Consider the following 27,211-nt stretch of genomic DNA (forward strand, 5'->3'; position numbering starts at 1 on the left):
TGAAGATTATGTGGGGCATAAATGAATAACTGGATGGGTTTTTCTTCCATGATGGGATCCAAAACCATGGCTGGATATCTGGGGGAGAGCCCGATTATCCAATAAGAGAAAGTATGACATTTTCAATGCAATTAAGTAGGGATACCAAGTGAACCTCAGGCCCCTTTGTATGCACACTTCATCCCCAATCCTCTAACAAAGAAGTAGCTAGCTGGGCATGGTGGCGCATGCCTGTTAGTCCCAGCTCCTCAGGAGGCTGAGGCAGAAGGATCACTTGAGCCCCGGAGTTTGAGACCAGCCTGGGGAATACAGTGAGACCCCATCTCAAAAAAATAAAAATAAATAGTAATAATAAAGAATACAAAAGTAGCAATACTGCAGTATAGCATGTGCCTGAAAAATGAAGAATCTTAGATTCTAAAGTATGAAGCTGTGAACATCAATCCAAAGATGCTCCATCTATTGTGCTTAGCAACATCAGCATGTCATAAGAAGCCAATTTCCATATACCTTCTCATTTTAAATTATATCCTTAGGAAAAACAGGGCATTTTATTGAGTGGAAAAAGAACACTGAAGTGTGCAGGAATTAACCAGATGTGGGTGAAGAGTTGGCCAGAAATTCCTACACCATCATGGACAGCCAGACGTCCATCCCCTTCCACTTCAGACTGGATTTTGGTGTGGTCTGGGTTCAGCTGTTTAGGTCTGCTTTAAGATGAGGCCATACAGCATAGAAGAGATCAAATCAAGCCAACCATCTGATCAATCTGTCGCATGTAGATACTCTTTAAGGGCAGGGAGTATCTCCTCTCATCAGGAACACGATTGCACTAGAAAGACAAAAATGAGGAAAATGTGAATTTTGAATTAACACCCCACGTGTTGATCTCTCAGGAAATGTGGCTGGATGACTTGATCTAGGGTGTCTCAACCTGGGCACTACTGAAATTTGGGGGCAGACACCTGTTGCAGAGCTGTCCTGGTGTTGCAGGGCAGTCAGCAGGATGCTGGGCCTCTCCCACTAGGCGACAGTGGCAACTCCTGCCCTTCAGCTGTAACCAAAATCGTCTCCAGGGACTGCCCAAAGTACCTCAGGGAGCAGAATCACAGCCAGCTGAAAACCACCGAGATAATACGCTCAGCCTAGAGGTAAGGAAACGGAGATGCAGGGAGGCTAAGACGAGACAGCAAGAGCTTGGCCAGGACCAGGACCAGGACCAAAAGCTGCATCCCACGGGTCCTTAATCCACCCAGAATTTCAGAAAACATTTTAGCTATTTGAAAATACTACGTTTTTCTGAGTTATGTTCTTTTCATTCACTGTTAAATTCTAAATGTTGAAGATTACTATTTTCTTTTTTTAATTAAAGATCTCTTTTGCCCCTCAAAGGACATGTGGGTCTTGGGAATCAGCCAAGGGTGTCACCCCTGGAAGCAGCTGTCCGCATGCGTCCTTCACACGCCGCTTCTCCAAGGAAACGTTTGCCCGCGCTCTGTGCTTGAACTCTCTACGCCTTGCTCCTCACCCCCGACAAGATCAAGACTGGCAGGGCCTTCCGCTGGTCCCCACCTCCCCCGTCACCCTCACCGCTGTGCTTCCGCAGCTTCTGTTCCTTCTGCCTGCACACCCCTTCCTGGGAAGCTCCTCCTCCTTCACGGACCTGCTAACGAGTGACCTCTCGGTGAGCCCCTCCCGGAGTCCGTCTGGCAGAGTGCTCCCTCTGTGTTCCAGGCACTCCTGACAAAGGCCCAGGGGGGAACCGGGAGCCCCTCTGATGGGCCTCATCCAGTGCCTGCCGGGACCAGACCTGTTAGTGGGTGCGGCAGGCCGGAGGTGTCTCCTTCCAAAAAAAGAAGACCCGGCCTGGGTCCAAATCCTGGCTCCCCCACGCGGCTCCACCATGTGACCTGAACCTCTCCACACCTCCCTTTCTTCGTCTGTAAAATGGGGACATTAAAAGTGCCCAGCCCCCGCAGGGCCACTGTAACAAGGAAATAAGCTGACCTACGTAAGCTTCTGGAACAGTGCTGGTCCCTCACCCTCCTCCCCTCCTTCTCCATTAGGCTCTGTCCACCTAATCAACACCCTGTACCTGACAGGAGTGTAGGGGCCTGTCAGTGTGGCCCAGAGCCTGATGGTGCCGGCCCTCCCCGGGCCACCAAGGGAAGGTGAAGCACAGCCTGTGACGAAAGGGCACCCCAGCCACGGCCAGCAGTCTGTGCGGGGGGAGGTGGCCAAACTCTGGCAGCTGAGGCACCGCAGGACAGCTAGACTGGAGGTTGACTGGGTCCGCATTTCCCTATCCTCACTTCCAAACCATCCTACAGGATTCAAATCAGTACAACTACCCGGGACTTCCACTGCGGACACAAGGACTTCCATTTCCAAGTCTTTCCCACTGCTCGCCAGGATAATCTAGGGGTGCGATTGAAGCTCCACCTTAAATGAAAGCGAGTGCCCGCTGCACATGGGAGGATCTTCATTAAAAGACACAATGACTCTAGTTGCTTTCCTTCCCACTCCGGCTGGAAGGGCTGGAAGGCGGTTTGCCCCTCCAGGCCCCCTGGTGGGTTACATCAGCAGCCCCCTGGCCCTCTGGCTTCTGGTGGGGGCTGCCAAGGACAAGCTCCCGCAGATAAGGACGGGGGCAGGGGCGAGTGCAGACCCCGCTGCCGCCCTTCCGGCAAGGTCACCGGAGCCAGATCCGAGCAGTGGCTCCTGCCACTCCCTCCCCCAGGGTTCCCTCCGTCCAGGTTCCTCTGACCACCCTCTCTGCTGGCCTCTGCAGCCAGGAGTGACAGTGCCAGGAGCGACAGTGCCAGGAGTGACAGTGCTGCCACTGCCTCTGCGGCTTCCCTGCACCCTGACAACTCCTACCAAGTGGTCTCTTTATGGAACTCTTCAAGTCACCCCAGCTGCGTGTGCCATCAATTTGCGGTCAGGAATTCTGAATGACAAAGAAATTAGGGGCATTTTCTCTTCCTCCACACACAAGCCACCCCTGCAACTCACATTGGAGCTAGAGTTGATGACTTTCAACTCGTGAGATTTAGGCCTGTGCACAGACTTTCCCTCTTGGTCCTGCACTCCCTCTTCCGAGAAGAATTCCTTCCAGGGTGACTCTCGAAGATGTCTGTCCACAGACACGATGTGTCCCTCCGTTGTAAACATGTATTTGGTTCCAGATTTGTGCACCGGATTCTCCTCATCAAACAGCTAGAGGGAAAGAAAGAAAGGAAAGAAAGAGAGAAGGAAAGAAAGAAAAGAAAGAAAGGGGAAAGAGAAAGAAGAAAGAAAGAAAAGGGAAAGAGAAAGAACGAAAGAAAAGAAAGAAGGAAGGGGGGAGGCGAGTGGAGAGGTGGGGAGGGGAGGGAAGGGAAGGAAAAAGGAAGGAAAGGAAAGGAAAGGAAAAAGGAAGGAAGAAAAGAAGAGGAAGGGAAGGAAGAAAAATACAATCAGTAACTGTAACAGTTTGGAACTAACTCACAGGAGTGTGTCCCAGCTACTCATGGAGCAGAACTTGCTTGGATCTCACGCTTTTCGCTGACAACCAGATGAAAAGCCATCAATTAGCAACAGCAGTTCCCAGCCTGGGCTGCAAGACAGAATCACCTCGATGCCTGGGCCTGCCCCACCCAGACCTAAAGATTCAGAAACTCCATGGCTAAGAACCAAGCGCAGGGAGTCTATAAAAGCTCACTGGATGATGCCCATAAGCAACCCTGTGAGTTCTCAGGCTGGAATTCTAGAACTACCGCCACCCCCTCCTCTCCCCCCACCCACACACACACCTAGAACCTGTAAATGCTGAAGAGGAAGCACATGTCTTATTTGTCACCCTCTCCCCAGGGCCCAGCACAGAGCCTGACACATGTGCCAACACTGAGTTCATTTCTCGAGTCAGAACATGGGTTGGGCTCAACGTGAACTGAGCTCCGAGGACGTAGTGGCCACGAGGCAGTCCTTTCCCTCAACCATGGACACGGTACGGGATAAAAGAGGGTGTGGCAGGTGCCCCCACAAAGAACCCCTAACCCAGTGTCAGACGAGGCAGGGCAGGACAAGGCAGGAGTAGGGTGAATGCTGAGTGAGTAAATACCTACAAATCCTCAGAGATGGAAGAAACCTTGTTTGCTCACCTGAACTACTTCACAGACAAGGGAAACCGAGACTGTGCAGCTCGTCCGTATTCACACAGTGACAGGAAGAGAATGGGGGAGACCCCAGGTTTTCTCCTCCTGACTCTGCATTCTTTCCCCTCACACACCTATGGGGTCTCCTTCCTTTACTCCAGAACCGGCCCTGTCGCTGTCCTTCTGACACCGGTGGCTGCTGGGCAGAGATACTCGGCAGGCTCAGCTGACCCGAGCCGCCTGCACTGAGTGAGAACCACCACCACCGAGGGGTCTGGCAGCAGGACCCCATGGGCTGCCGGGGGACACACCTCCTCTGTGGCCTTCTGTGAAGTGACTCCAGACACAAAAGAGTCGTCTTAAAGGATTAGACCTGTAGCTCCAACACCCGGCTTGTACAGAATGACTGGAGGTACTTGTCAAAATCATAGATTCGTGAGCCCACTTATTCCAAAGATTCTAACTCAAGGGCCCCGGGTGATTCTACCCACCGGGCCCCAGGCCTGGGAACCACGGAACTGAGTAACACAACTTATCACAGCTGCTATCCCTGAACCTCGGCCCCGCTGCCCAGTCACCACGCTGTTTCCTAACCAGGAAATCCCGGCCCTCTGGGCCTTTGGAAGCCTTTGTACATAGCCATACTGAGAGACGTCTGCCACGGATAAAAAAGCAAGCAGCGGGCAGGACACCAGGCACAAGTGCACAGGCACCTACACACGAGTGGCAGACCCACGAGGTGGAGAGAGCGCTGGACAGAGAGGCCCGTGGGTCACGCCTCGGCTCTGCCACAGTCACCCCAAGACCTCAGGCAAGTCGCCCGACCTTCCCACGTGGGCTGCGGTTCCCATGCGGGGAAGAAGGAACGCTGACTCGGGGATCTCAAAGGCTCCTTCCAGGTCCAGAAGTCCTCCCTCCTCTCCCTCCCCCCAACACCAGTGCACGTCTGAGGCTGTGTGTATGGAAAGAGACGGATCACGAAGGTCATGAGAGGTGAGGAAGAGCTATAAACACCGCACTCTGCCTCAGACAAGCCCTCCCAGACCCGGCACTAACACTGGTCCTCTATCAGCCGCTACCAGCACTTCACACAATTTGTGATCACAGTTCATTTCTTTGTTTACTTGACAAATGACTCCTCCATGAGTTGGAAACCATGAAGGAAGACAGCAATATCCTTTTGTTCTAACAGTGCTTGTATCCCCGGGAATGCAGTGTAGCTGTGCCCAGTAAATATGCCTTAGGTACCAGTGTGCATGAATGCTTGCGCTAAGCAGTGCTAAACATTCCCATGTTACTCTTGCAACGCACTTACCAGATACAAGTATTTACACGTCTCGCTGAGGAAGAAGCTCTCCATGCGGTCCTCTGTGGACTTGTCGATGACATGGTGCAGCGTGGCGTACCCACATCTACAAGACAACACCCGTCAGCCCTGCGTCTCCTCCTCCCCACCTGCTGATTCATTTCAGAGGCAGAAGTATTCTCTTCACAGAATACTCAAGCAAATCCTCTCACACCGTATGAAAAAAACGATGTTTACATTGCAGGGCTCTCCTGAATTATCTATAAAATCGTTTAAAAAGTGCTCTGGCTGCTAAACTATCAGCTTAGCTGCAGTCTGGAGGGCGGGGGATTAGTGGAAGGTGTTGGCCAAAAGCCTAACATGGCACCAAGAAGATGACTGGCAACACATTTAGGACTAATCTGAATTTTTAGTACCAATATTTGTATAACTGACTTGCTATTTGGGTATTCTAAAATAGTATTTTGTAAGAAAATACTTATAATATAGTGGGCAAAAAAAAAGGTCACAAAATTGAAATATGGAGTATGTGTTTTATATATACATATATACACACATCATATATACAAATATACAAAAAAGATTGTAAGTATATATACTTCAATGCTAACTATGGTTATCTCTGCATGTGGAGATTACAGTGAAAATATTCTACCTCTTTATATTTTCTGTACTCCCTAAACAGTTTAGTGTATGTATTGTTTGTATAACTAGGGGAAATAAGTTACTTAAAAGGAACACACATAATCTGCTGGAACCTCACAGAAAACCGGGGGAGGGCAAGAAAGCAATTCCCACCATAATGGAAAGGTTCTACTACACCAAAAGGTAGACAATTTCCCTATGAAATTAGCATTAATGAGCTGTTGTATACATTCAAATGCAAACTAGGATAATATTTCCCCAGAACAATTCAAAGTAAATCAAAGGTGGCCAACAGAAAAAGAAAGGAACTTAGAAAACTGACTTGACTTTTGTGTACTTTTCCAGACTCTGCAGAATATCCATTCCTACATGGAGGTAGAAGGGATTCTTGGTTGCCTAGAGAGAACATGAGAGAACGTGATCCAGCAGGGCGTGGAAGACATGCCATCGACAACCACCACGGTGACTGCGGGGATTCCCCCAGGAGAGGTGTCGCCAGCCAAAGGAAGAAACAGGGCCCGAGTCACTTTATCTTGCAGGGTCACAAAGGTGAAAGGACTAAGGTATCTGCAGGTTCACATCAAAGCATGCCTGTGATTTGTCTACTTTTAGCCAGGGTAAGACAATACGTTCCAGGGTAAAACAATACTCTCCTTTGGTTCTCCTGAGCCCCATCACAGTTAGAAATAAAACAATGCCCACCCTGACAGTACCATATCTGAGAACAAATCCAGTTTCTGTCTAGCCTCAGAACTCTCTAGAAACTCACAATGCAGGCACAGAAAACAGGACTTGTCCCCATTCCAATTATAGCACTGTGAGGAAAGGCTAATGGGAACAGACTTTCAAAACTATCTAAAAGAGGCCTCCACACTTTCCTCTCTAATCACCCTAAGAAATCAGTCCTGGGGTTGCTTACTCTTCTGGCACATGCTCTTATATGATTTTGTTAGGGAAAAAAATTGCCTGAGAAGATAAGCCTTTTGCCCAACAAGCAGTTTAAAAGTTGGGGATCATCTTTAATCCATGCCTACTGCCAACCTGCAGCAGCAAAAGCAAACAATGACGAGGTTAGCCGTCTCTGGATTAAAAGAGCACCTGGTGTGGCTTCAAGGGACAAAGCTGTAAAGTGCAAGATTTCTCTGGATCCTAAGAAAATAGTCAACGTGAGGAAGAAGCTGAAAATAGCAAAGAGGCAGTGACAGAAAGAAAGAGGTATAAACTGACAGGCAACAGGACTAAGCCTAAAAGGAGCCATCAGACAGCAGCAGGCATGCCGTCCTCAGAGTGTGTACAGCCCTGCTCTACACTGGGCCCAGAGAGGCCAAATATGAAGCTCTCATCTTTTCCCTTTTTTGAGAGATTACCTAAAACTCATGAGGTCTCTCTTTAGGCATAAGGATTATTACTAGTTCATAGGATTTTTCCCCTTTCTTCATCTAAAAGCAAACAGCAAAGATTCAGTATAAAAAATTATTGAATAAATCCAAACCACAGTACTAATCCTACTAGCAGAGCATATAAAAATCAGGTCTCACTTGCCAGGGCTTACCCACCGTGGGAGTCTGTTGTAGGCCTACTGAATCACACTGAAGGCCAACTTCTTAGAAAGCTAACAGCTTATGCTGCTCTATTTGGGAATGGATAAGGACTCTCAGTGTGTATATATGTATGGCATACACAGAAGTATAAATATCTGGCTTCAACTATCAGGGAAAAGATATTACGCAGTTAAAGTGACATTTCTTCCAGCACTTCCAAAGTAATTTCACAAAAGACGAACACTGTATGTTGTTTCTTTTCTTCCCTTCTGGTTTTTTAAATAACATTAAACAAAAATAGGCATTCAGATGAATCCAAGATTATTCCCTTTACCACCAAGAAAAAAAATTTTCTTTTTGTCTGAATTATTACACAGACCAGGGTTCCATAGCATATTAGTACAAAATTGTATCCCAAAAAGTTTGTTTTTTTTTTTTTTTTTTTAGACAGAGTTTCACTCTAGTGCCCTGGCTAGAGTACAGTGGTGTCATCATAGCTCATAGCAACCTCAAACTCCTGAGCTCAAGCAATCCTCTTGCCTCAGCCTCCTGAGAAGCTTAGGACTAGCAACCATGCCTGGCTAATTTTTCTACTTTTAGTAGAGATGGGGTCTCATTCTTGCTCAGGCTGGTCTTGAACTCCTGAGCTCAAGCAATCCTCCCAACTCAGCCTCCCAAAGTGCTAGGATTATAGGCCTGAGCCACCATGCCCAGCCCACTAAAAAAGGGTTTTTTAATCGAATAAATTTAGAACACACCCGAACACAAAATCTTCCTCTTGAATATTTAAAGATGTGAGATGTAAGTCCTACGTCAAAAACACAATTCAGCTTTGCAAAATGTGAGGTTAAAAAACATTTGACCGCAGACACTTTCTCTGTCCTGTGAAGCCATGAATGACACTGAGCACTAACAAGACCACAGACAGGTGGTAACTCCAACAGTCATGAAACAACATAATTCTAAATCAATCAGCAAATGTTTATTAAGAACTAATGGCTATGGGTCTTCCTAGTGTTTACATACAAACTACTATTTGGCAAACTCTAATACCTGGTAGAGGAGATAGGTGGACTCCACTAACTCTGGCCTCAGCGGGTAGAAGAGAACATCAGGGGCCTGCAGCTGCCAGTTGTACCTCTCAGGGAGGGCACCATAGCGCTTCCATATGGCATAGTAAAAGGCATGGAGGCAGATGGCATCTTCCACATCTCCTATCAGCACCTAAGAAGAGGACATAGGTCATCAGGCTGAGACACTTTTCCCAGAGTGGCAAGACATGACACAAAGGCCCTGAGCTCTCCTCCACTCCCTTGTTCTTATGTGACCTACAAACATGGTTGAAGACAAAACCAATCCAAAAGTGACAACCCAGACAAACGGATGCCCTCCCTATCTGGCAACCAATGCCAAATTGATGGGAACTGCACATGAACAAACAATTGAGAGATGGGTTATCCAAACGTTACACAGTTACATTTCAAGCATGGCTTTGCACTTACGAAGTATGTCTCTGTCCGATATTCTGGGGACTAATTTCACAAACAGAATGATCAAGACATGTTGTGCTATTAACATCTCAAATCCAAAGGAGCTATAGAATGCTCTGGTATCAAAAAAAGAAAGGGGAAAGGGGAGGTCCTTTCTAACAATGGCTTATTTTTAGCAAATCTGATTGCAAAATACCTGCAGTCCAGGGAAGAAGGCCTGCAGAGAGTCAATCCAGGTGTTCATCAGCTGCCCACTGAACATGTTCACATTGACATAGAGTGGGGGGTCTCCTTCTCCTTCATTGCAGGCTTCCCGCCTACAAACCCAAGCAGCATATTCAAGGGTGAAAAGCAAGCTCACTGACAGACCACTAGCTCTGTTTCTCCAGCAGCCCCTGGTAGTTTCATTTAAATGGAATCGACATTAACTTTTCCTAACTCATTCCTTAAACCTTTGGAGGTAAGAATGTTTCTATCTATATACTAGACTCTAGCAGAAGATCATATTTACCATAGGATAAAAGTTCTTAATTCAACCATTGTAATATATCAAGATTTCACAGTATTTTAGGCCGGGCGCGGTGGCTCACGCCTGTAATCCTAGCACTCTGGGAGGCCGAGGTGGGAGGATTGCTTGAGCTCGGGAGTTTGAGACTAGCCTGAACAAGAGCAAGATCCCATCTCTACTAAAAATAGAAATTAGCTGAACAACTAAAAATATATAGAAAAAATTAGCCAGGCATGGTGGCACATCCCTGTAGTCCCAGCTACTTGGGAGATTGAGGCAGAAGGATTGCTTGAGCCTAGGAGTTTGAGGTTGCTGTGAGCTAGGCTGATGCCAACGCACTCTAGCCTGGGCAACAGAGTGAGACTCTGTCTCAAAAAAAAAAAAAAAAAAAAAAAAGATTTCATAGTATTTTGCAGAAAGCACCTGGACATTCAAGTTTAAGAACCCTGCCATGTGATAGAATTTAATCTACATTGTGGGCCTAAGTTGGATTTGACCTGAGCAGGGAAGCTTGGTTCTTTCAGTACAAAAAGTCTCTTCTCTACTAAGGTCCCATGGCAAAGGTTTGGAGGAATGCATCAGATCAAGGCACTCAGGGATTACTGCTCAATTTAGTTCGGGACTTTGAAAAGCAAAAACAATTCAACTCCAGCCAAAAGGCCTCTTACTTAACCACAGCACTCACACAGGTGGTTCCTACAACAGCTAAAGTAAAAATGGGTATAAGAAAATCCTACCAAGCTGAAGGCTTTGTAACTATAACTTGCATTGGCCACTTAATATATAAATGCATACAAAGGAAGACCTGGGGAAGAGAAAATGACACCAGTAGAAGCCACTGAGGCTTCTTAGGGCTCTCTCTCTCCCGCACAACTGAGAAATGGCAAACAATGTTGTCTCAAACAAACTCAGAGAGGCCGGGCATGGTGGCTCACGCCTGTAATCCTAGCACTCTGGGAGGCCAAGGTGGGAGGATCGCTCAAGGTCAGGAGTTTGAGACCAGCCTGAGCAAGAGCGAGACCCCCATCTCTACTAAAAATAGAAAGAAATGATCTGGAATGCTAAAATTATATATATAGAAAAACATGCCTGTAGTCTCAGCTACTCGGGAGGCTGAGGCAGAAGGATTACTTAAGCCCAGGAGTTGGAGGTTGCTGTGAGCTTGATGCTACAGCACTATAGTCCGGGCAACAGAGCAAGACTCTGTCTCCAAAAAAAAAAAAAAAAAAAAAAAAAAACAAACTCAGAAAGGACAAAAATGGGGCAATTGTCCTTTCTTTCATCAAGTGTAAAGACTAAGCCTAACAATTCTTCGCCAAGTAAAAGAACCACAATAACTCTGTAATTGTCCTGCATTACAGCTCTATCTGCAATTAAAGCCACAGCTAAACACTGGGAATGTGTCAGCCCCTATAGGAGCTGGTCTCCAAGACAGCCCCGGATAACCTCCACCTCCTGGTAGTCACAACCTTGTGTATTCCCCTCCCACGCTGTATGAGGGATTCTGGGTGACCAACGGACTGGCAGAAATGTGGGCACAGCATTCCCAGACAAGGCCATGAAAGCACTGTGGCTTCCATCTTTCTCTCTCTCAGATCACTCACTCTGGGGGAAGCCAGCTGCCACAGCTACCTACAAAGAGGCCCCTGTGGCAAGGAGCTGAGCCTCCAGCCAACAGCAGTGAGGAGCAGAAGCCCGCCAACCCCCACATGAGTAACCCCATTCGGGCTCATCGTGGCTGCTGCCCTGGCAAACAGCTTGACGACAACCTCCCGAGAGATCCTGGGCCTTGGCTTGGCTGCTCCTGGATTCCTGCCCCTCAGAAACCACATGAGATGTTTGCTGTTTTAAGCCACTGGGTTTTGGGGAATTACACTGTGCAGCAAATAGATAGCTTAACACAGTTCCTCACCCCCAGATGACTGACAAACCAGGAGAGGAAGTAAGGTGAGGGAAGAGGTGAACAGACCCTGTGAGTTTATGTTAAAAAAAAAAAAAAAATTGAACCTTTCAGAATGCACTGTATTTGCTTTATAAGGCAATAGAAGAGATGTTAAGGAGACATACCCTCTTCTTAAGTAGTTCTGAATACTCTGATATGCAGCATTAAACATTTCTAGGTCTTCTTTTTCTCCAAAAAGAATGTAAGATTTCAAGAGGTATTCATAGAAGGAGTCCAGCCCAGCACCCAGGCCACTCTGCTTTCCAACCCAATGGCCCGTCTGAATGTTGACAACATTGCCTGTAAGAACAAACAAGGTCCTTCAGGTCCCAGCTATCCTGGAGGGCAGGTAGGGAGGGGGACAGCCCGCCAACACCAACATCACTGCTCCTCAGCACCTTTACCCTTTATCAGCAGCTTGGACAGCCTAGAGATCTTTCTGAATATGTCGTGTGTAACTGCTGACACAAAACAGGGATGAACATTTAAAGCAAAATAAAAATAGGTTTGTCATTTTGCTTGGAATTCCCAGATAGATGATACATGTTAAAACCAAAAAGTGTTCACAGCCTTTAACCCAATACTACAATTCCTGGGAATTTATCCTGAAAACAAGGTAACAACTTGGAAATACTTGAATGACCTGCTAAATGTAAGGCAGAATAAAAATATTTGTTTATATTATAATTGAAAATACAGAAAAGTTGCACATGTCAGGTGGAAAGGACATATGGAAAGCTAAAAAGTTGACAATTTGCAGTGACACTTGTCAACCATTTGGGGACAGATTTACAATTTGAGTGACTTATTTCTACTGCTGTTGTTAAATACAATAAATTTGCATATGAATTTTACAACTTAAACAGTTATATGAAGTAAAAACCCATTTTAAAATAACATCTTGAGTTAGCAAAATACTGATAATCACTGAAGAAGAATGAGTACATAGGGGTTATTATTCATTATGCTTTCTCTTTAGTATCACATGTTTGAGATTTCCTATAATCTTTTAGCTGGGCATGGTGGCTCATACCTCTAACCCCAGCACTTTGAGAGGCCAAGGCAGGAGGATCGCGTGAGCCCAGGAGTTTGAAGCTGCAGTGAGCTATGATAGTGCCACTGCACTCCAGCCTGGGCAACAGTGAGACTGGGTGTAAAAAAAATAATAACAATGATTTTTTAATAATATCTTGACCAAACATTCTCAAGCAAAAAAAAAAAAAAATCCCACACCTAATACAGGTTTAATATAGGCTTTCAATCTACTACCACATGCCTAGATTTTAAAAAAATTTTTTTTTGTAGAAATGGGTTCTTGCTATGTTGCCCAGGCTGGTCTTGAACTCCTAACCTCAAGCCATCCTCCCACCGCAGCCTCCCAAAATGCTGGGATACAGGAGTGATCCAAGACATCCAGCTCACATGCCTAGATTTTTTAAAAGGAGAAAGCTGCTCCACCAGTAACTCTAAATTCCTATATTTAGAACCTTATATTGAAGGAATAAAATCTGTCTCAGAGGCAGTTCTTTTTATAGCATTTCCATTAACAATAATTTTCAAGTGAAATATGCCAAGGGATCCAAATCAGATCCAAATCAGATCCAAGGGAGCCTTAAAACCACAAAAGCTTTACTCTTTTCCATCAAACTTTACAGCTTCACTCTAAGCGAAAGGTCACATAAAGAAATTGGCTATGGGCTGAGCATAGTGGCTCACGCCTGTAATTCTAGCACTCTGGGAGGCCAAGACCAGAGGATCACTTGAGCTCAGGAGTTCAAGACCAGCCTGAGCAAGAGTGAGACCCGTCTCTACAAAAAATAGAAAAATTAGCCAGGTGTGGTACTATGCACCTGTAGTCCCAGCTACTCAGAAGGCTGAGGCAGGAGGACCATTTGAGCCCAGGAGTTTGAAGTTGCTGTGACTTAGGCCGATGCCAGGATACTCTAGCCCAGACGACAGTGAGACTCTGTCTCAACAAGAAAAAAAAAAAAAAAAAGAAAAGAAAGAAATTGGATATGGGCTGGGTGTGGTGGCTCACACCTGTAATCCTAGCACTCTGGGAGGCCAGGGCAGGGGGATCGCTTGAGCTCAGGAGTTCAAGACCAGCCTGATCAAGAGCAAGACCCCATCACTACTAAAAATAGAAAAATCAGCTGGGTGTTGTGGCACACACCTGCAATCCCAGTTACTCGGAAGGCTGAGGCTTGAGCTCAAGAGTATGAGGTTGTAGTGAGCTACAATGATGCCACTGCCACTCTACCCAGGGCAACAGAGAGACTCTGTCTTAAAAAAAAAAAAAAAATGACATGGCAGACATTGAGGGCCATTCTTTCTGAGTTATCAATTTTAAGAAGGGAGTGGAAAAGAGGGAAAGCCCCAGAGAAGATGAAAGGAAAGGGGGCCAGACGGGACGCAGTCCCAACAGCAAGCAAAGGTGCCGCCACACCTAACAATCCTGTATCATTGCTCCGGAGGTTCCAAAGGGCTTTCACTGCTCGTCTGGCCACCCACTCAAACGTGGAATCCCCCAGCAATCGGCTCAGAATCCCAAATTCCACCAGGAGGGAACCAGCTCCCGCCGTGCACGTCTCATTATTGCTGTCAGGAGGAACTCCTGTCTTTAGATTCACCTGGGGACAGGAAGAGACAAAGGCTTCATGGCAAAACTCAAGGCACCCATGGGGCTGAAAGGCCGGGTCACAGACACTGCACTCGGCTAATGAACCCAGCTTATCATGGCGAGAGTCAGCCCGCTGCCTCCCAAGACACATTTGAGATGAACACGAGAATTAAATTTAAAAGACACAAACAAGAAAATAACAACACCAGACCCTGGTCTTATTAATAAAAGCAAATCTTCAGGGAATAATTTTAACACTATTCACTAAACCACCTCTTTCCAGCAGGTTTTCTTCATGGTTACACAAGCTTAAGTGTTATAAACAAATGCAAACTACAGAATCACTTATAAATTTTAAGTGAGCCATTATGAACTCACTCCTGCTTACCAAACATAAACCAACCTCAGACTGGGAGAGAATGAGGCACGGCCAGAAAATAACAACCAGTTTCATCACGCAGGTTCTGTGGTCTGGCAGTTCTCTGCTGGTTACCTAAAAGGCTGACTCAATTCCCAGAGGAGGTCTAGACTCGGCAAATCAGATGCCACAAAGACATAATCTCATTCCAGATCTGGCATCTAAATCAGCATCTAACTTGCTAGTCTGTGCGCACTTTTATTTGGAAGATACATGTGAAGCACTCAAAAGAACACTCACTGGGCTCCTACAATATACATGTGAGGATCTCTGGGGAAATATACCCAAGTCAGAAATGAAGACAAATTCCCCACACTATTTTGTAGCAGAGAATATAAATCACACATAAATTCCTTAAGTGGAAGGGTTAAGTCAAACATGTCACTGTGTGCCCAGCATAAAGTAGGTGCTTAGTAAATGCTAAATGAATTAAAAAACATATATCTCATATTTTGGGCCAAATTCTCCCAAGAATACTGCTTTCCTCTTTTATCTTAGCCCTGTTCCTTCCCCCAAATAAATTAATAAAGAGAAAATTCAGGAAGATGGTGTGATGTCAAACACAAAAGGCCAAACCAGTCTACCTACCCGAGGATAGGGGATCCCTGTCTTGGTGTTTTCAAAAGCAGGGAGAAGCCGCACAGCCAGGTCATGGGCCATGTGCAACAATTCATTATCATAATCCTTAATAGACATGTCACCAAAGGGCTGCTTGGAGTCAGTTATTATTCTGTGGGCAGAAAGGAGGCTTCCCAGGACCCTAATAACAGGAAGAACAAAAAAATAATAAAATCATGTTGCTTGTAAGTGCACACAATCCAATTTAGAAGGATAGAAGCGGCCTCCATTTCCTTGTGGAATCAGAACTGCCTGGAGTCAGAAAGACTTGACTTAATGGCCTCTCGAAGTCCTTTCCAGCTCTAATAAGAAAGGATTGATTCTTAGTTAACCACATTACTGAACAGGAGAAAGGGAGGCTGAGGCTACCAAGAACAACACTATTTAAAATATCTTTGGTAATCTGAATCTTAAGTCATTAAGAAAAGGGGGTATGCTAACTGGCAGTGTGCTAATTGTTCTCGGAATAAATATTCCCTATTAGTGTTATTAAATTACTCTTGATTTATTTCACTTCAGGGGGAAAAACTTAGTCACATAAGAAAAGGAGAAAGGAAAGACAACAAATACTAAGTAACTTTTGTAGTTTTGGCTGCCAAGCAACTGATGCACTTCAACATCTGGTAAAGAGGCAAGGTGAGCAAGAGGAGGAGAAGAAAATGAGAAAATGACCTACTCAGAGGTAGAAGGCTACCAGCTTACACCGACGTCCCCGTAGACCTATGAATGTTCCATTCCAATGATCTAAAGTGGACTGTGACATTTTTCAGAACAAATGTTTTCATAACTTTAAAATAAATATTACATCTATAAACTGGAATGTCATGCAGTAATGCAATTTTCAAAGAATTTAAATTAAACCCAGGAAAATAGTCACAACAAATCAAACTAAAGAAAGCGACCTACAAAACTGGGTATATATGGGAGCATGATCCCAATACATTAAACAGAGAGAACGAGATTAGAAAAGAAAGAAATACACCAAAATGGTAAACAGTGGTCTTCTGTGGTTGGGAGTTGAGATGGGAAACTCTCGTTTCCCTCACAAACATGTAGTTTTCCTAGGACACAGTGAAAGAAAGAAATGAGACCAGAGATAAAGGGAAATCACGGAACTCTGTATTAGCTGGACACTGATCTTACACCCATTAAAACATAAATGTCTTTCTCTTCAGTCCAAAATGCGATTACTTTGAAACATCAGTTATCCCAGTTTTGATAAATATAAAGTCAACATGAAAACTGCAAACTGCCCCCATAAGCCTATATGGACTCTCTACCTGGATTTGGGGGCTATAAGACCCTTATGGGAATTATTCTCCTCACACATGCAAAAAGAAGACTTTAATCCGTTTTATCTATGATTTTACCTTATCGTGGCCTCAAAGACTTGGACGGTGGAATCTTTGTCAAATGAAACTGTGTCGATCACTAACTTGACTGCTTTCTGGAACTCGGATGAATTGCCCATTATCTTTAAAAAGAGGAACACAAGTCATTACAGCAGCTTGAAATGAAACCGAGGCTACATGATCACGGCAGCGAGGCCACCTCACTGCAGTGTCTATATGTGGTTTTGCCACCATGGGGGTAGACGCACAAAAAGTAGGGAAAGCACAGTTTTTCTCAGAACATATTCCAAGACAGATGGCAAGCCCATTTCCTCCAACTCAAGAGTCTTATCTCAAATGGCAAAACTGTGAAAATAATTCTTCATAAAAATCACTGGTACTTCTCACCTTCCCAATGCACCTCCTAAAAACTTCAGTCTAATCTCATTTAACAGGCAAGCATTATAGTTCCTAAACTTCTGGAATGGGTAAAAATAAATCAGCAAGTTGATGAAACAAAAATATGACTTTCCCTCTGCTCCTCAAATAAATCAACAGCTTGGGTGCTTGGCTCCCAGGAGACCAAAACATCAGGAAAACTGAATGAACTTGTTGCTTGTTATCCAGATGTCTAAACACTTTGAGAAATGATGCCAATATCTTTTGGAGCACAGTATAAAACCAGTGACATTTAAAACAAACAAGACATATAAATAATTAGCTCTATGTTCTTTTTAAAAAGTGATTAGAATTACAATTCCTATTTTAAGTGGGTGGATATGATGTTATACCAAGCTACTTTCTCCTATATGAAGTGCAAATTGGGCACAAAATTTTATATATAAACCTGAATTGGGCCAGGCGCAGTAGCTCACGCCCGTAATCCTAGCACTCTGGGAGGCCGAGGCGGGTGGATTGTTTGAGCTCAGGAGTTTGAGACCAGCCTGAGCAAGAGTGAGACCCCGTGTCTACTAAAAATAGAAACAAATTATATGGACAGCTAAAAATATATATAGAAAAAAATTAGCTGGGCATGGTGGCGCATGCCTGTAGTCCCAGCTACTTGGGAGGCTGAGGCAGGAGGATCACTTGAGCCCAGGAGTTTGAAGTTGTTATGAGCTAGGTGGACGCCATGGCACTCTAGTCCAGGCAACAGAGTGAGACGTCTCGAAGAAAAAAAAAAACCTGAATTGAAATGATTTCATTCTTTTTAAAATGTTGTGATTATCCTGAGATCACAATGACATCATAAGGATGCACATGGAAAAAATAATTTTTTAAACCCAAATAATTTCATTGAAGTATGCCTTATTTCCTAATATTTATTGGTCTGCTCTATCTTTTTTCCCCACTCATTGAGATTCTGCTGTAACATACAGAGCAAGTACAGACTTTTTTTCTGGCTTTCAGTTCTTTCTTTTTAAAAGATTATGTAATAATGCTACAAGTTGAATCCAACGGCCAGGAGATTGCTATCTTCAGAATGTTTCTGTAGCACATCTGTTAAAGCCTGTTTAAATGTTAGCAAAAGAAAAGGAAAACCTCAACATAAGTAACACCTGAAGCACTAACACGTTAAAGGCCAGACATTCAACAATGAAAACCACAGAGATGGGTCTGTTTCCTAACAGATGTTCACCAGCAACAATATCTCATGCAGCTGCAGGTGCCGATAAGATCTCAGATCAAGTGGAGGATAGTGAAAGAAGCCAACAACTCTTAATTACATATTGAATTTACCATTGTGGTCAGAGAGCTACAGAGCCCACAGTAACCAGGCTATAAAGTCATTCACTAGTTTGAGAAAAACTGGATTGGACAGAAGAGTTAAATAAGTGGGGGTTTTTTGGTTTTTTTGTGTTTTGTTTCTTGGCTTTTTTTACTGTAGGACTTCCCAGACCCTTTAAAATGGTGATGTGCATTCTGGCTCTCCAATATCGAAACAGACATGAAGAATTTCTCAAGTTCATATGGGAACAGAACTCTTCTTTCAGGAAGTTTACCCTTGAAATCTGTGTTGGGAAATGCTGAATTAGTAGGAATTCACTTTTTGAACAAATATTTGCACTCCTACTATGTACCAGACACCAGTAAGTGTGGAGGGAGAGTACAGTAAATAATAGAGATAAGGTCTCCATATTCAACAAGCGTGGCAGGAGGGTGAAAAGACACAATGGGCAAAAAAAAAACAAGGCATACTGGGAGAAGGGGTGAGCTTTCATAAGCTATGTATGAATCTTAGGACTTTTCCTTTTAAGCAACACTTGTAGGCTGAGTCAGCCTCTGGTATCTTCAACAAGTTAGCTCTAATTAAGGCTGCACGTACTTGTACTTGTCTGGGCACATTTTGATCCATGACGGTGGATGACTGCAAGGGAGCAGGAATAACTTAAGAAGGAGCTCTTGGGAAACTAAATTGCTCCACAACTGAAACCTCTCAGACTGAAATCTAACACCTCCAATTTCTTATTAGGCCAAGGGCCTAGTCCTATTTCTGCTATTTATTTATGAAATGAGGATGCAGAATGATCTCACAAGCTCTTTCCAAGTTCTAGTAATTCTAGCAAGACACTAGACAGTTGTAATACAAACTTAGCTAGCATTACCCAACGCTAACTCCTAACAGACAGCTTTAAACTTTTCTATGGAATGCTAAAAGAAACAATTATTAAATACAGGATTTGGGCTAGACTGCCATAGGAATTTTCTCATGGTAAAGGCTTGATAGACAATGAAGCAGAGCAAAGAGGTTGTAAAATCACCTTTACTAAGGAGATTTAAAACCAATGATATGCTGGAACACAGACCCTTGGAAACTGCATTCTATGGCAGAAGGTCATGGAGCAGATGAAGTGTAGAGACAGCCTTGGTAGTAAGTACCTGTCCCCAGTGCTTCCCTGCCGTCAGTGTGCTGCTGCATATCTGTTCAAAGGTCTCCAGTTCCCCAGAGTCAGTGAGCAAAACCACAGGATGAGGAGGTAAAGTCAGCATCCACGCTGGCAGCTCAAGCATGGAGTGGAGCATCCACAAAACAGGAAGTAGCAAACAGAGGTGTGTTTATAGAAAGCCCCACATACGAGCTTGCACCAGAGTTCAGACGTGCTCCTGAGGAGCCAGTGGCTAGATAATATTCCAGGGTACCAATCAACCCCAAGAGCTCTGTCTTACTCCTGGAATGTTATCTTTAGTAACTGTCGATATTAATGAGAGTCTCTATGGATTCCTTTAGAGAATAAGATAGTGGAAAACTGAGAGAAAACTAAGTTCTCTAAAAACAAACATACATTTCTTCTCCATTTTCTTTAAGAAGAATCACATTTTCCCTCATTTAACCTTCAATGCTTTTCTTGCACTCCCTACTAAGGTCATTAAAATACATAAGAGCTAACAAAGCTATCAATACATTTCGTTTCCTGGAATTCCCATTGCTGGGGTAAATTAGGGGTAATCAACTCCAAAACATCTTATTTAATTAATTAATAAAAAAGAAAGGCTGAACACTTACTGCAAGTGTATCCAACGCATCAACAAGAGTCAATGAATAGTTCCCTAGTACATCATTGATGTTCAGATTTGAACTGAAAAAGAAATAAAATTAAAATTAAACAAAGGTACTTTATTTTAACAGAGGAAAAAAGACAATAAAGCTAAACACCCATCAGAAACTAAAATTGCCAGAACTCTTACTTATTCAGGAACTAATTATGGGGAAGTAAGTATGGCAAAGCTCTTTTTTCCGTAGGTTTTTTTTGGGGGGGGAGGGGACAGAGTCTTACTCTGTCACCATGGGTAGAGTGCAGTGGCATCATCGTAGCTCACTGCAACCTCAAACTCCTGGGCTCAAGCAATCCTCCTGCCCCAGCCTCCTGAGTAGCTGGGACTATAGGCCCATGCCACAACGCCCAGCTAATTTTTCTATTTTTAGTAGAGACAGGGTCTCACTTTTGCTCAGGCTCGTCTCAAACCCCTGACCTCAAGTAATCCTCCCACCTCAGCCTTCAAGAGTGCTAGGATTATAGGCGTGAGCCACCACACCTGGCCGGCAAAGGTCTTTCTATCTCAAAAGCAACAGTTTCTATGGTGTCTATAAGTAGAATCAAGTCATGGAACTGCAGAGACACTTGTACTATAAAAAGTGGAAAGAACATCATGGGAAGTCAGCAGACTGTGAACCAGAGTCATTTGCCCTTTCTGAGTAACAGTCTTATCACCATAAACAATCTCTTTGATCCTGTCCAATTTCAAAAAGCTGATTTTGCAATCATTAGGAAGTAAAGACCTTGTCATATGACCTACCTTTAATACAGAAATGAGACACTACAGCCTATTACACACAAAAAGAAGTAAACACCTTGAGTTACAGTCTCAATATTACTCATCTGTCCTTCGGGTCAGGGAATAAATTAAGTTCCTTCCACTATTTTTTCATTAACATCTCATCCAAAGAATCTCCATTATTTCCATTGATTCTGAGACGATGTCTTTCAACATGAACCAAAGCAGGAATTGAGGTCCTCTCCCTTCTTGACTGGAGCTGCATAAATGTTTCTGCCACACACCTCTCACTCCATCATCAACACCAAGTGTCCGTTCTGAAACAATCTCGAGAAACCAATTTCTGGATGACAAGGGTAACACTCCTCAGGCACTGTGATATTACTTTATAACACTAAAAATGATAACAACAAAAACTCATATATCTGGGAGGGCAGGGATGGAGCAGTAGTACAAGTAATAAAGTACAACTTGAGAAATTCTGGGGACTTCATTTACTCCTTGGTCCCATTCCCATAAACCCAGAAAATAACTGCAGGTGCTTGGGGGGGAATGAAAGTAAGATAAGAAATAAGACAACTGGTTAAAGATTTTATTAGAGACTTAACAGAAAATGCCCCAATTTTATTTCCAGCTACAGATACACTGATATCTGATGTCTTCCCTCATATCCCCAGAGCACTTTATCTGCTCTTTAGACCAAACGCCCTAATGGGTGTCTGTCTCACTTCCCTGGAGGAGAAGCTCCAGGTGAGCAGCACCTCCCCTGTGGCTGATGGCTGGCTGTGCTCTCTGAAAGGCCTCCTCCGTGCCTCAGCTGGAGTGAAATGGGCCTCATAGGGCACAGCATAAACAACTTCAACGTCTGATCTCATCTGCACCTTCAGTTGCCTTGTTTTATGCTACTATTCCACCTAATCTAGGGCAAAAAATATATAGCATAATTTTCGATGCATTTTTAAAAACAAGCTATACAGAGGGGGCTATCTAGGAAGTAGGGCTATCTCATCTCGCACAAGCCAGGAAGTCAACAAGCTGCATGGCTGAAAACTGGATCTGTTTCTTCTATTTGTTGATTCTTTTTAAATAAATTTATATTTAAAAATCCATAGCTCTCAGGGCAAGAGCTGCGGATTCAAATATGCCTCTCAAGGGCACTGCCAGCCAAAAAGCGTATAAGAAATGCCAAAGGTCAGAGGAGGAGCTAAAAGGAGACAGATCCCCATGTTCAATTATGCCAACTCAAGAACATTCTGCTGGGTATAAATATTTAACTATGTTGCTCTGCTGCTCGGAAACAAAGAATGGGCTCCAACAACCCACCTCATCAGAAAATAGTTTCCTCATCATGAAGCATCCAAGCTAGATAGTGATCGAGAGAACCACATGTAACTACCCTCTCCTGAATGACACCCTAATCTGCGGCATGTGTCATTCTCTCCGCCTGCACAGGCCCATTACAAATTTGGAGCATTGTACTCCTTCCCACGTTTGAATGTGCTTTTCCTCCCAATCTAAAACTAAAATGGACCCAGTTTTAAAACACTTCTTGATACAGTGAATGGCCAGTCACTGAAGACTTGCCACAGTAGAAAGAAATAGGAAAAAAAAAAAGAGTATTTGCAGTAACTGTGCAATTCCTCCTTCCACTCTAGTCAGACAAGTCCACTTGAAGATCTAGGGTGTTCATTTTAATTCTTTTCAACTAAATAATTGCTACGCACTCTTTCAAATTGTGCCAAAAGAAAATAAAAGAAAAAGGGGGAGAAGAATGAAGGGAAAAACAGACTTCATAAAATCCTCAAATACAGCATGAAATTATTATGACTCCTTTTTATGTCAGCCCGCTATGCAGGTAAGACTGTGGATCTGTTCTTTGCAGATATTTTTCTCAATGTCCAGGCTGACCTGATACCTTTAAGTGCCTCAAGGCAAGAACTTAATCTTTCAGTATAAGATGAGGATGGAAAGTGCATGTTTCCACGTGACCAGCTGACTGAACCACAATGAAACTCTCCGCCTAATTCACCATGTGTGAATGTTCATGGCATTCACTCCACTGTGAATTTTCAAAGTTCTTACCACCTCAAAGCAGAAAAGATAAAGAAAACCATGGCCTTTGTTAGAAAATTTTTGATGATGTAGGTAACAAAAATCAATTACATGTGTTTTTAAAAAGTTCTCACATATTCCTAACCCGTAACAGCTGCTCAGAAATCTACCTGGTGCTGTGCAGGCACAGAGATAAGGTAAGAAACAGTCCCTGTGTTCAAGGGATTGACAGTCTGGAGAGACAAGATGAAGGGAAATGAAGGTGAACACACAACAGTACTCAATTTTCAAGTAACATTAAAATGTGCAAAAGCAGCTCAAAGAAAAGGAACCAAAAGGAGAAATGAGTAAACCAAAGAGAATCATCTTCAGTTAGATGGCGTCACAGAAAAAAGACGTTAGCCTGACTCTGAAGGAGGGCAGGATTTCAGAAAGAAAGGGGGAGGAAGGAGCCCATCCTACACCAGGAGTGCCTAGGAACGAGTCTCCTTAAAGGCCAACATTTGTTTGGTTCATTAATTTGAGATTTGCTTTTTTGTTTTTAATTGCAACATGGTTGTGGAGAAAGGGAGAATGGTTCACATGCCCAAGGCTGGAACTATAGTTAACTATTCAGAGGATTGCAAAAATATAATATCCAAATTTACCCAATGAAACTTTGAATTTGGATCCCCCAACACAAATTGAGGATGTGAGAGGTACTGACTGAAGAATACTCTGCAGCTGGACAGAAAGATTCACTGTTTTTAAGTGTTCAGGTTTTATTTACTTCACTCTAACTCCCTACCCAATCCCCAGGCAAACAAGACAGGCAAGATAAGCCTGAAATTCATGTGACTACAAAGAAAAGACACACGTGTTTAGCACCCATATTTTGTACATAATATGCTGATGGTGAATTCACTCTACTTTTTAAGAGAATCATCGGAATACATCTGATTTTTTTAATCTAAAAGATTTTTATTACAGGTTATTTATTTTGGGGACATAAATGTGCTCTCCTGTTTGAAAGCCAGAATGACAAAGCTTTGGTTCTAAAGTTTCTTCGAAAATATCAAAGCCTGAAAGGAATTAAATTAAAGGAAAAGGAGTATAAAAAATTAACTTTCCCACCCTTTGTAAGTGGCCACCAAAATCCCAGAGCTCTTTCACCTCCTCAAAGACAACAAAGGCTTACTAACCTCTGGGCACAACTCTTCCCAAATGCCACCCCCACACACTATTTCTAACACCATCTTTCCAACAACGCATCTGTCTCAAAGCAACTTGACCTTAACTTACTCAGACTGCCAATGTATAACCAAACCGAAACACTCAGCAGCAGCCTTCATCCTGAAATAAAGGCTGATGATACCACCGGGACCAGCAGGTTAAATCAACCACCACCTCCCTTTGCTGGAGAGGGGCTCCCAATTCTTCAGAGTTCTTAACATTCATTACAGAAAACATTAAAATGTCATCAACTCACTCTCAAGACCATAATATTCCCAACTGAAAGTGTTATGAAATCTCCCTTTAAACTGTCTTCTTCAGGGCTACCTGGTAAAACGAAATCATCTGTGGGAAGGGAATAAAGGCGCCGTCTCTTTTCTTTAATACTAAGAACATTACTGAGAAAGCACAATTAAGATCCAAAATATGTACACACACGTTGATGGCAACTATGAAAAACGTGTAGGCATATGGGCAGAAGCTGGAAGCAAAGATAAATTAAAAATAACTGTCTGGTGGGATTTTATGCTTTTTTTTCCCCCAAAATTTAATGACGTTTATTCCCCCTCCAGAAAAAATTGAGATGGAAAGAAAATACATTTTCCCCTCTAGTTAAGTGAGACGAACAACTCATTCATTTCCTACAATCTGGAAAGGCCCAATATTTTTTTTCAAAATTTAACATTTTCTCCTCAAAAAAATTTAGACAGAAAACACACTTATATATATAAATGCTGATACAGTTAAGCAAGAAAAACTCATTAATTTCCTACATTTTGTAAAGGCCTGGTCCTCTGAAGGGCCTTAGTGAAACAAGGGTCTGGGAGGTGCCCTTGCCCCACTAAAAATCGTGCTCCCACACTGCAAAATTTAAGACATGAATTTGTGGATAACCAAACCTTTTAAAAAACTTTTCAAGCCCCTTTGGTGTATACAAGCTTCCTTTTTAGAACCTAAGAATTAGACTCTGCCCCAAATGTCCAAAGGCACTCATGTGTGGTGGGTGACAAGACCTTCAGCAACCTAACTCCTCCACTCCCACCTAAAGGGAGGGAAAGAGGAAGGCAGCCACCTATCTGGACTAACAGGGTTGGCGACAATGCACATTCCTTCCCTCCAGGTAAGAGGTCCTGGGCGTCCTGCCCTCCTGGACTTTGGTGTCAACAGCAGTGATCCTTGGAGCTGAGCCTTTGCAAACAAAGCTGGTGGACAGTGAGGACTAGCTGACCTTCCCTGACAGCCTTGCCACTAAGAGTGGGGGAATTTATGGAACAGACACTACAAGTCAATGACGCTGACAGTCAATTCAGTACCCAAGGAATCTCACCCCAGGTATCCGGACCTCAAATCCAGCCAGACAGCTCCCCTCCCTCCCCACTAAACTATTCCTCAGCCTAAGCAGCAGCCCTTGTGAAGCAGAAAGGTTGTAACCCCGCTCTGCCTCAAACTCACTGGATGGCTTTGGAGAAGTCCTTTCTCAGGATCAACTTCTTAATTTTTATATAGAGAAAAGACCTGGGTGTGTCGATGTGAAGAGGGAATAATGAATGACCTGTTCTGAAGTTGCGTTTATATGACAAGCACAGAGACTTCGTTTAGATTTTATGTTCATCTGGAGGAAAGGCTCGAGATGGGAAGTCTAAAGACCCCCAAGCCAGCTCTTGGCACTGCCACTGTCCCTTCAGGTCTCTGGGCCTCAGTTTCCCCATCTGTAAAACATACTGAGCTGGACAGCTGTTCTGCTGAAGTTCAGAGATTCCTGGAGAACCAAGACAGTGGGCAGCCACCGGCCCACCCACGCACCCCCAAGCCCAGGGGGCCATCAAAGGGGGTCGGCCAAGGTACAGCGCTGCCCCCAGGACCCTAACGGCCCTGCCGGCCCTCGGGGCGCCCGGAGGACAGACGGCAGCGCCCCGGCGCGGAGGGCGGAAGGAAGCGCGGGGGGCGGCGCGGGCTACTCACGGGTCCCCGCGGTCGGGCCCCCGGCCGCGGCAGTGGATGGGGTTGAGCTCGTCCTGGGGAAAGGCGTGCGCCATGTAGTTGTCGTAGCCGAAGACGAACATGCCCCGCGCCAGGTCGCGCATCTGGGCGCGCAGCTGCGGCGGGAAGGCCCGGCTGTAGCGCTTCTCGTACTCGTCCCGGCCGCGGCCCCGGCCGCCCAGCACGTAGCCCCAGTGGGCCGGGCCGCACACGCCCGGGCCGGGCCGCCGCGGAGCCCGGCGCTGCCCGGCCGCCACCCCGCTCCCCGGCGACTGCAGCCACGACGGCCCCGACGGCGCCCCCCTGGGCCCGGGCCGGCCCGAGGGCCCCGAGGCGGGCGACGCGGGGCCGTCGGGGCCCCTCAGACGCTGGAAGCCGAAGCTGAGCGGAAAGCGCTGGTAGAAGCCCATGCTGGGCCCCAGCCCGAAGACGAACCACAACACGCCATGGAGGCCGAGCCGGAGGAGCACCAGCCCCAGGACGAGCGCTCGCCATTGCATGGTCGCGCGGGCGCCGCGGGCATTATTTTAAAGCGCTGGGGGCCTCCCCCGCCGGCCGCCGCACCCCGCGCCCGGCCCGGAGCCCGGCTCGCTTCCCCTTTAAGGAACTCCTCCGTGACGCACCAGGAACTGGCCCATTGTCCCCAACCCCCAGGTCCTCGGGCCTGGCCCGCCGGGCCCGGCGTTCGCCCGCCCGGTCGCCCAGGATTGGCCCGGCCTCGCGGGGCGCGGCCGGGGACTCCCTCCCGCGCCACAGGCCGCCGCCCGGGCGTCCGCAGCGCCGTGAGGCCCCGCCCCGCCGCCCGGGCCACGCCCCCTGGGCGGTCCCGAGTCGGGCCGGGCTGGCGTGGCGAGAAGAGGCCGCTCGGGCTCCGCGCGAGGGAACTTCCAGCCAATGGCAGCGCCCGCCGGTCGCAGGACGGAGACGTGGCCCCCGGCGGCTGCCTTAGGTAGACCGGGTCCCCGGGCAGAGCGTGTGCCTGTCAGAGCAGGGACCGGAAAAAGCCGCTCCAGTTTTAGGTTAGGGATGATGACAGTTAAAAGGCATATTAGGAAAAGAGGAAGGAAAGGAACATTTCTGTATATAAAGTTCCTTTTGCATGTCGAGGGCAGGGTTTTTTATAACTTGAGTGTCTAT

At 45.2% G+C, this 27,211-nt stretch overlaps 1 protein-coding gene across 2 annotated transcripts; it reads right to left on the bottom strand.

Annotated features, from left to right (window-relative positions):
- Positions 1 to 532: 532 nt before the first annotated feature.
- On the bottom strand, positions 533 to 26,801 carry EDEM1 (ER degradation enhancing alpha-mannosidase like protein 1). 2 transcript variants are annotated; one of them, XM_045530772.1, is made up of 12 exons: positions 26,057 to 26,801; positions 20,061 to 20,133; positions 16,595 to 16,698; positions 15,195 to 15,366; positions 14,015 to 14,198; positions 11,694 to 11,868; positions 9,315 to 9,435; positions 8,682 to 8,852; positions 6,410 to 6,483; positions 5,452 to 5,548; positions 3,016 to 3,219; positions 533 to 832 (listed from the first exon to the last, which is right to left on the bottom strand). In XM_045530772.1, exons 1-12 carry the CDS (start codon positions 26,572 to 26,574, stop codon positions 743 to 745), a joined length of 1,983 nt encoding a protein of 660 aa, XP_045386728.1. In that variant the 5' UTR covers positions 26,575 to 26,801; the 3' UTR covers positions 533 to 742. The 2 variants fall into 2 exon arrangements, with proteins under 2 accessions (XP_045386728.1, XP_045386729.1); XM_045530773.1 differs by lacking the exons at positions 533 to 832; positions 6,410 to 6,483 and having other exon boundaries at positions 3,129 to 3,219.
- Positions 26,802 to 27,211: the final 410 nt, after the last annotated feature.

The sequence above is a fragment of the Lemur catta genome, chromosome 18, assembly GCF_020740605.2.
Source record: "Lemur catta isolate mLemCat1 chromosome 18, mLemCat1.pri, whole genome shotgun sequence".
NCBI lineage: Eukaryota > Metazoa > Chordata > Mammalia > Primates > Lemuridae > Lemur > Lemur catta.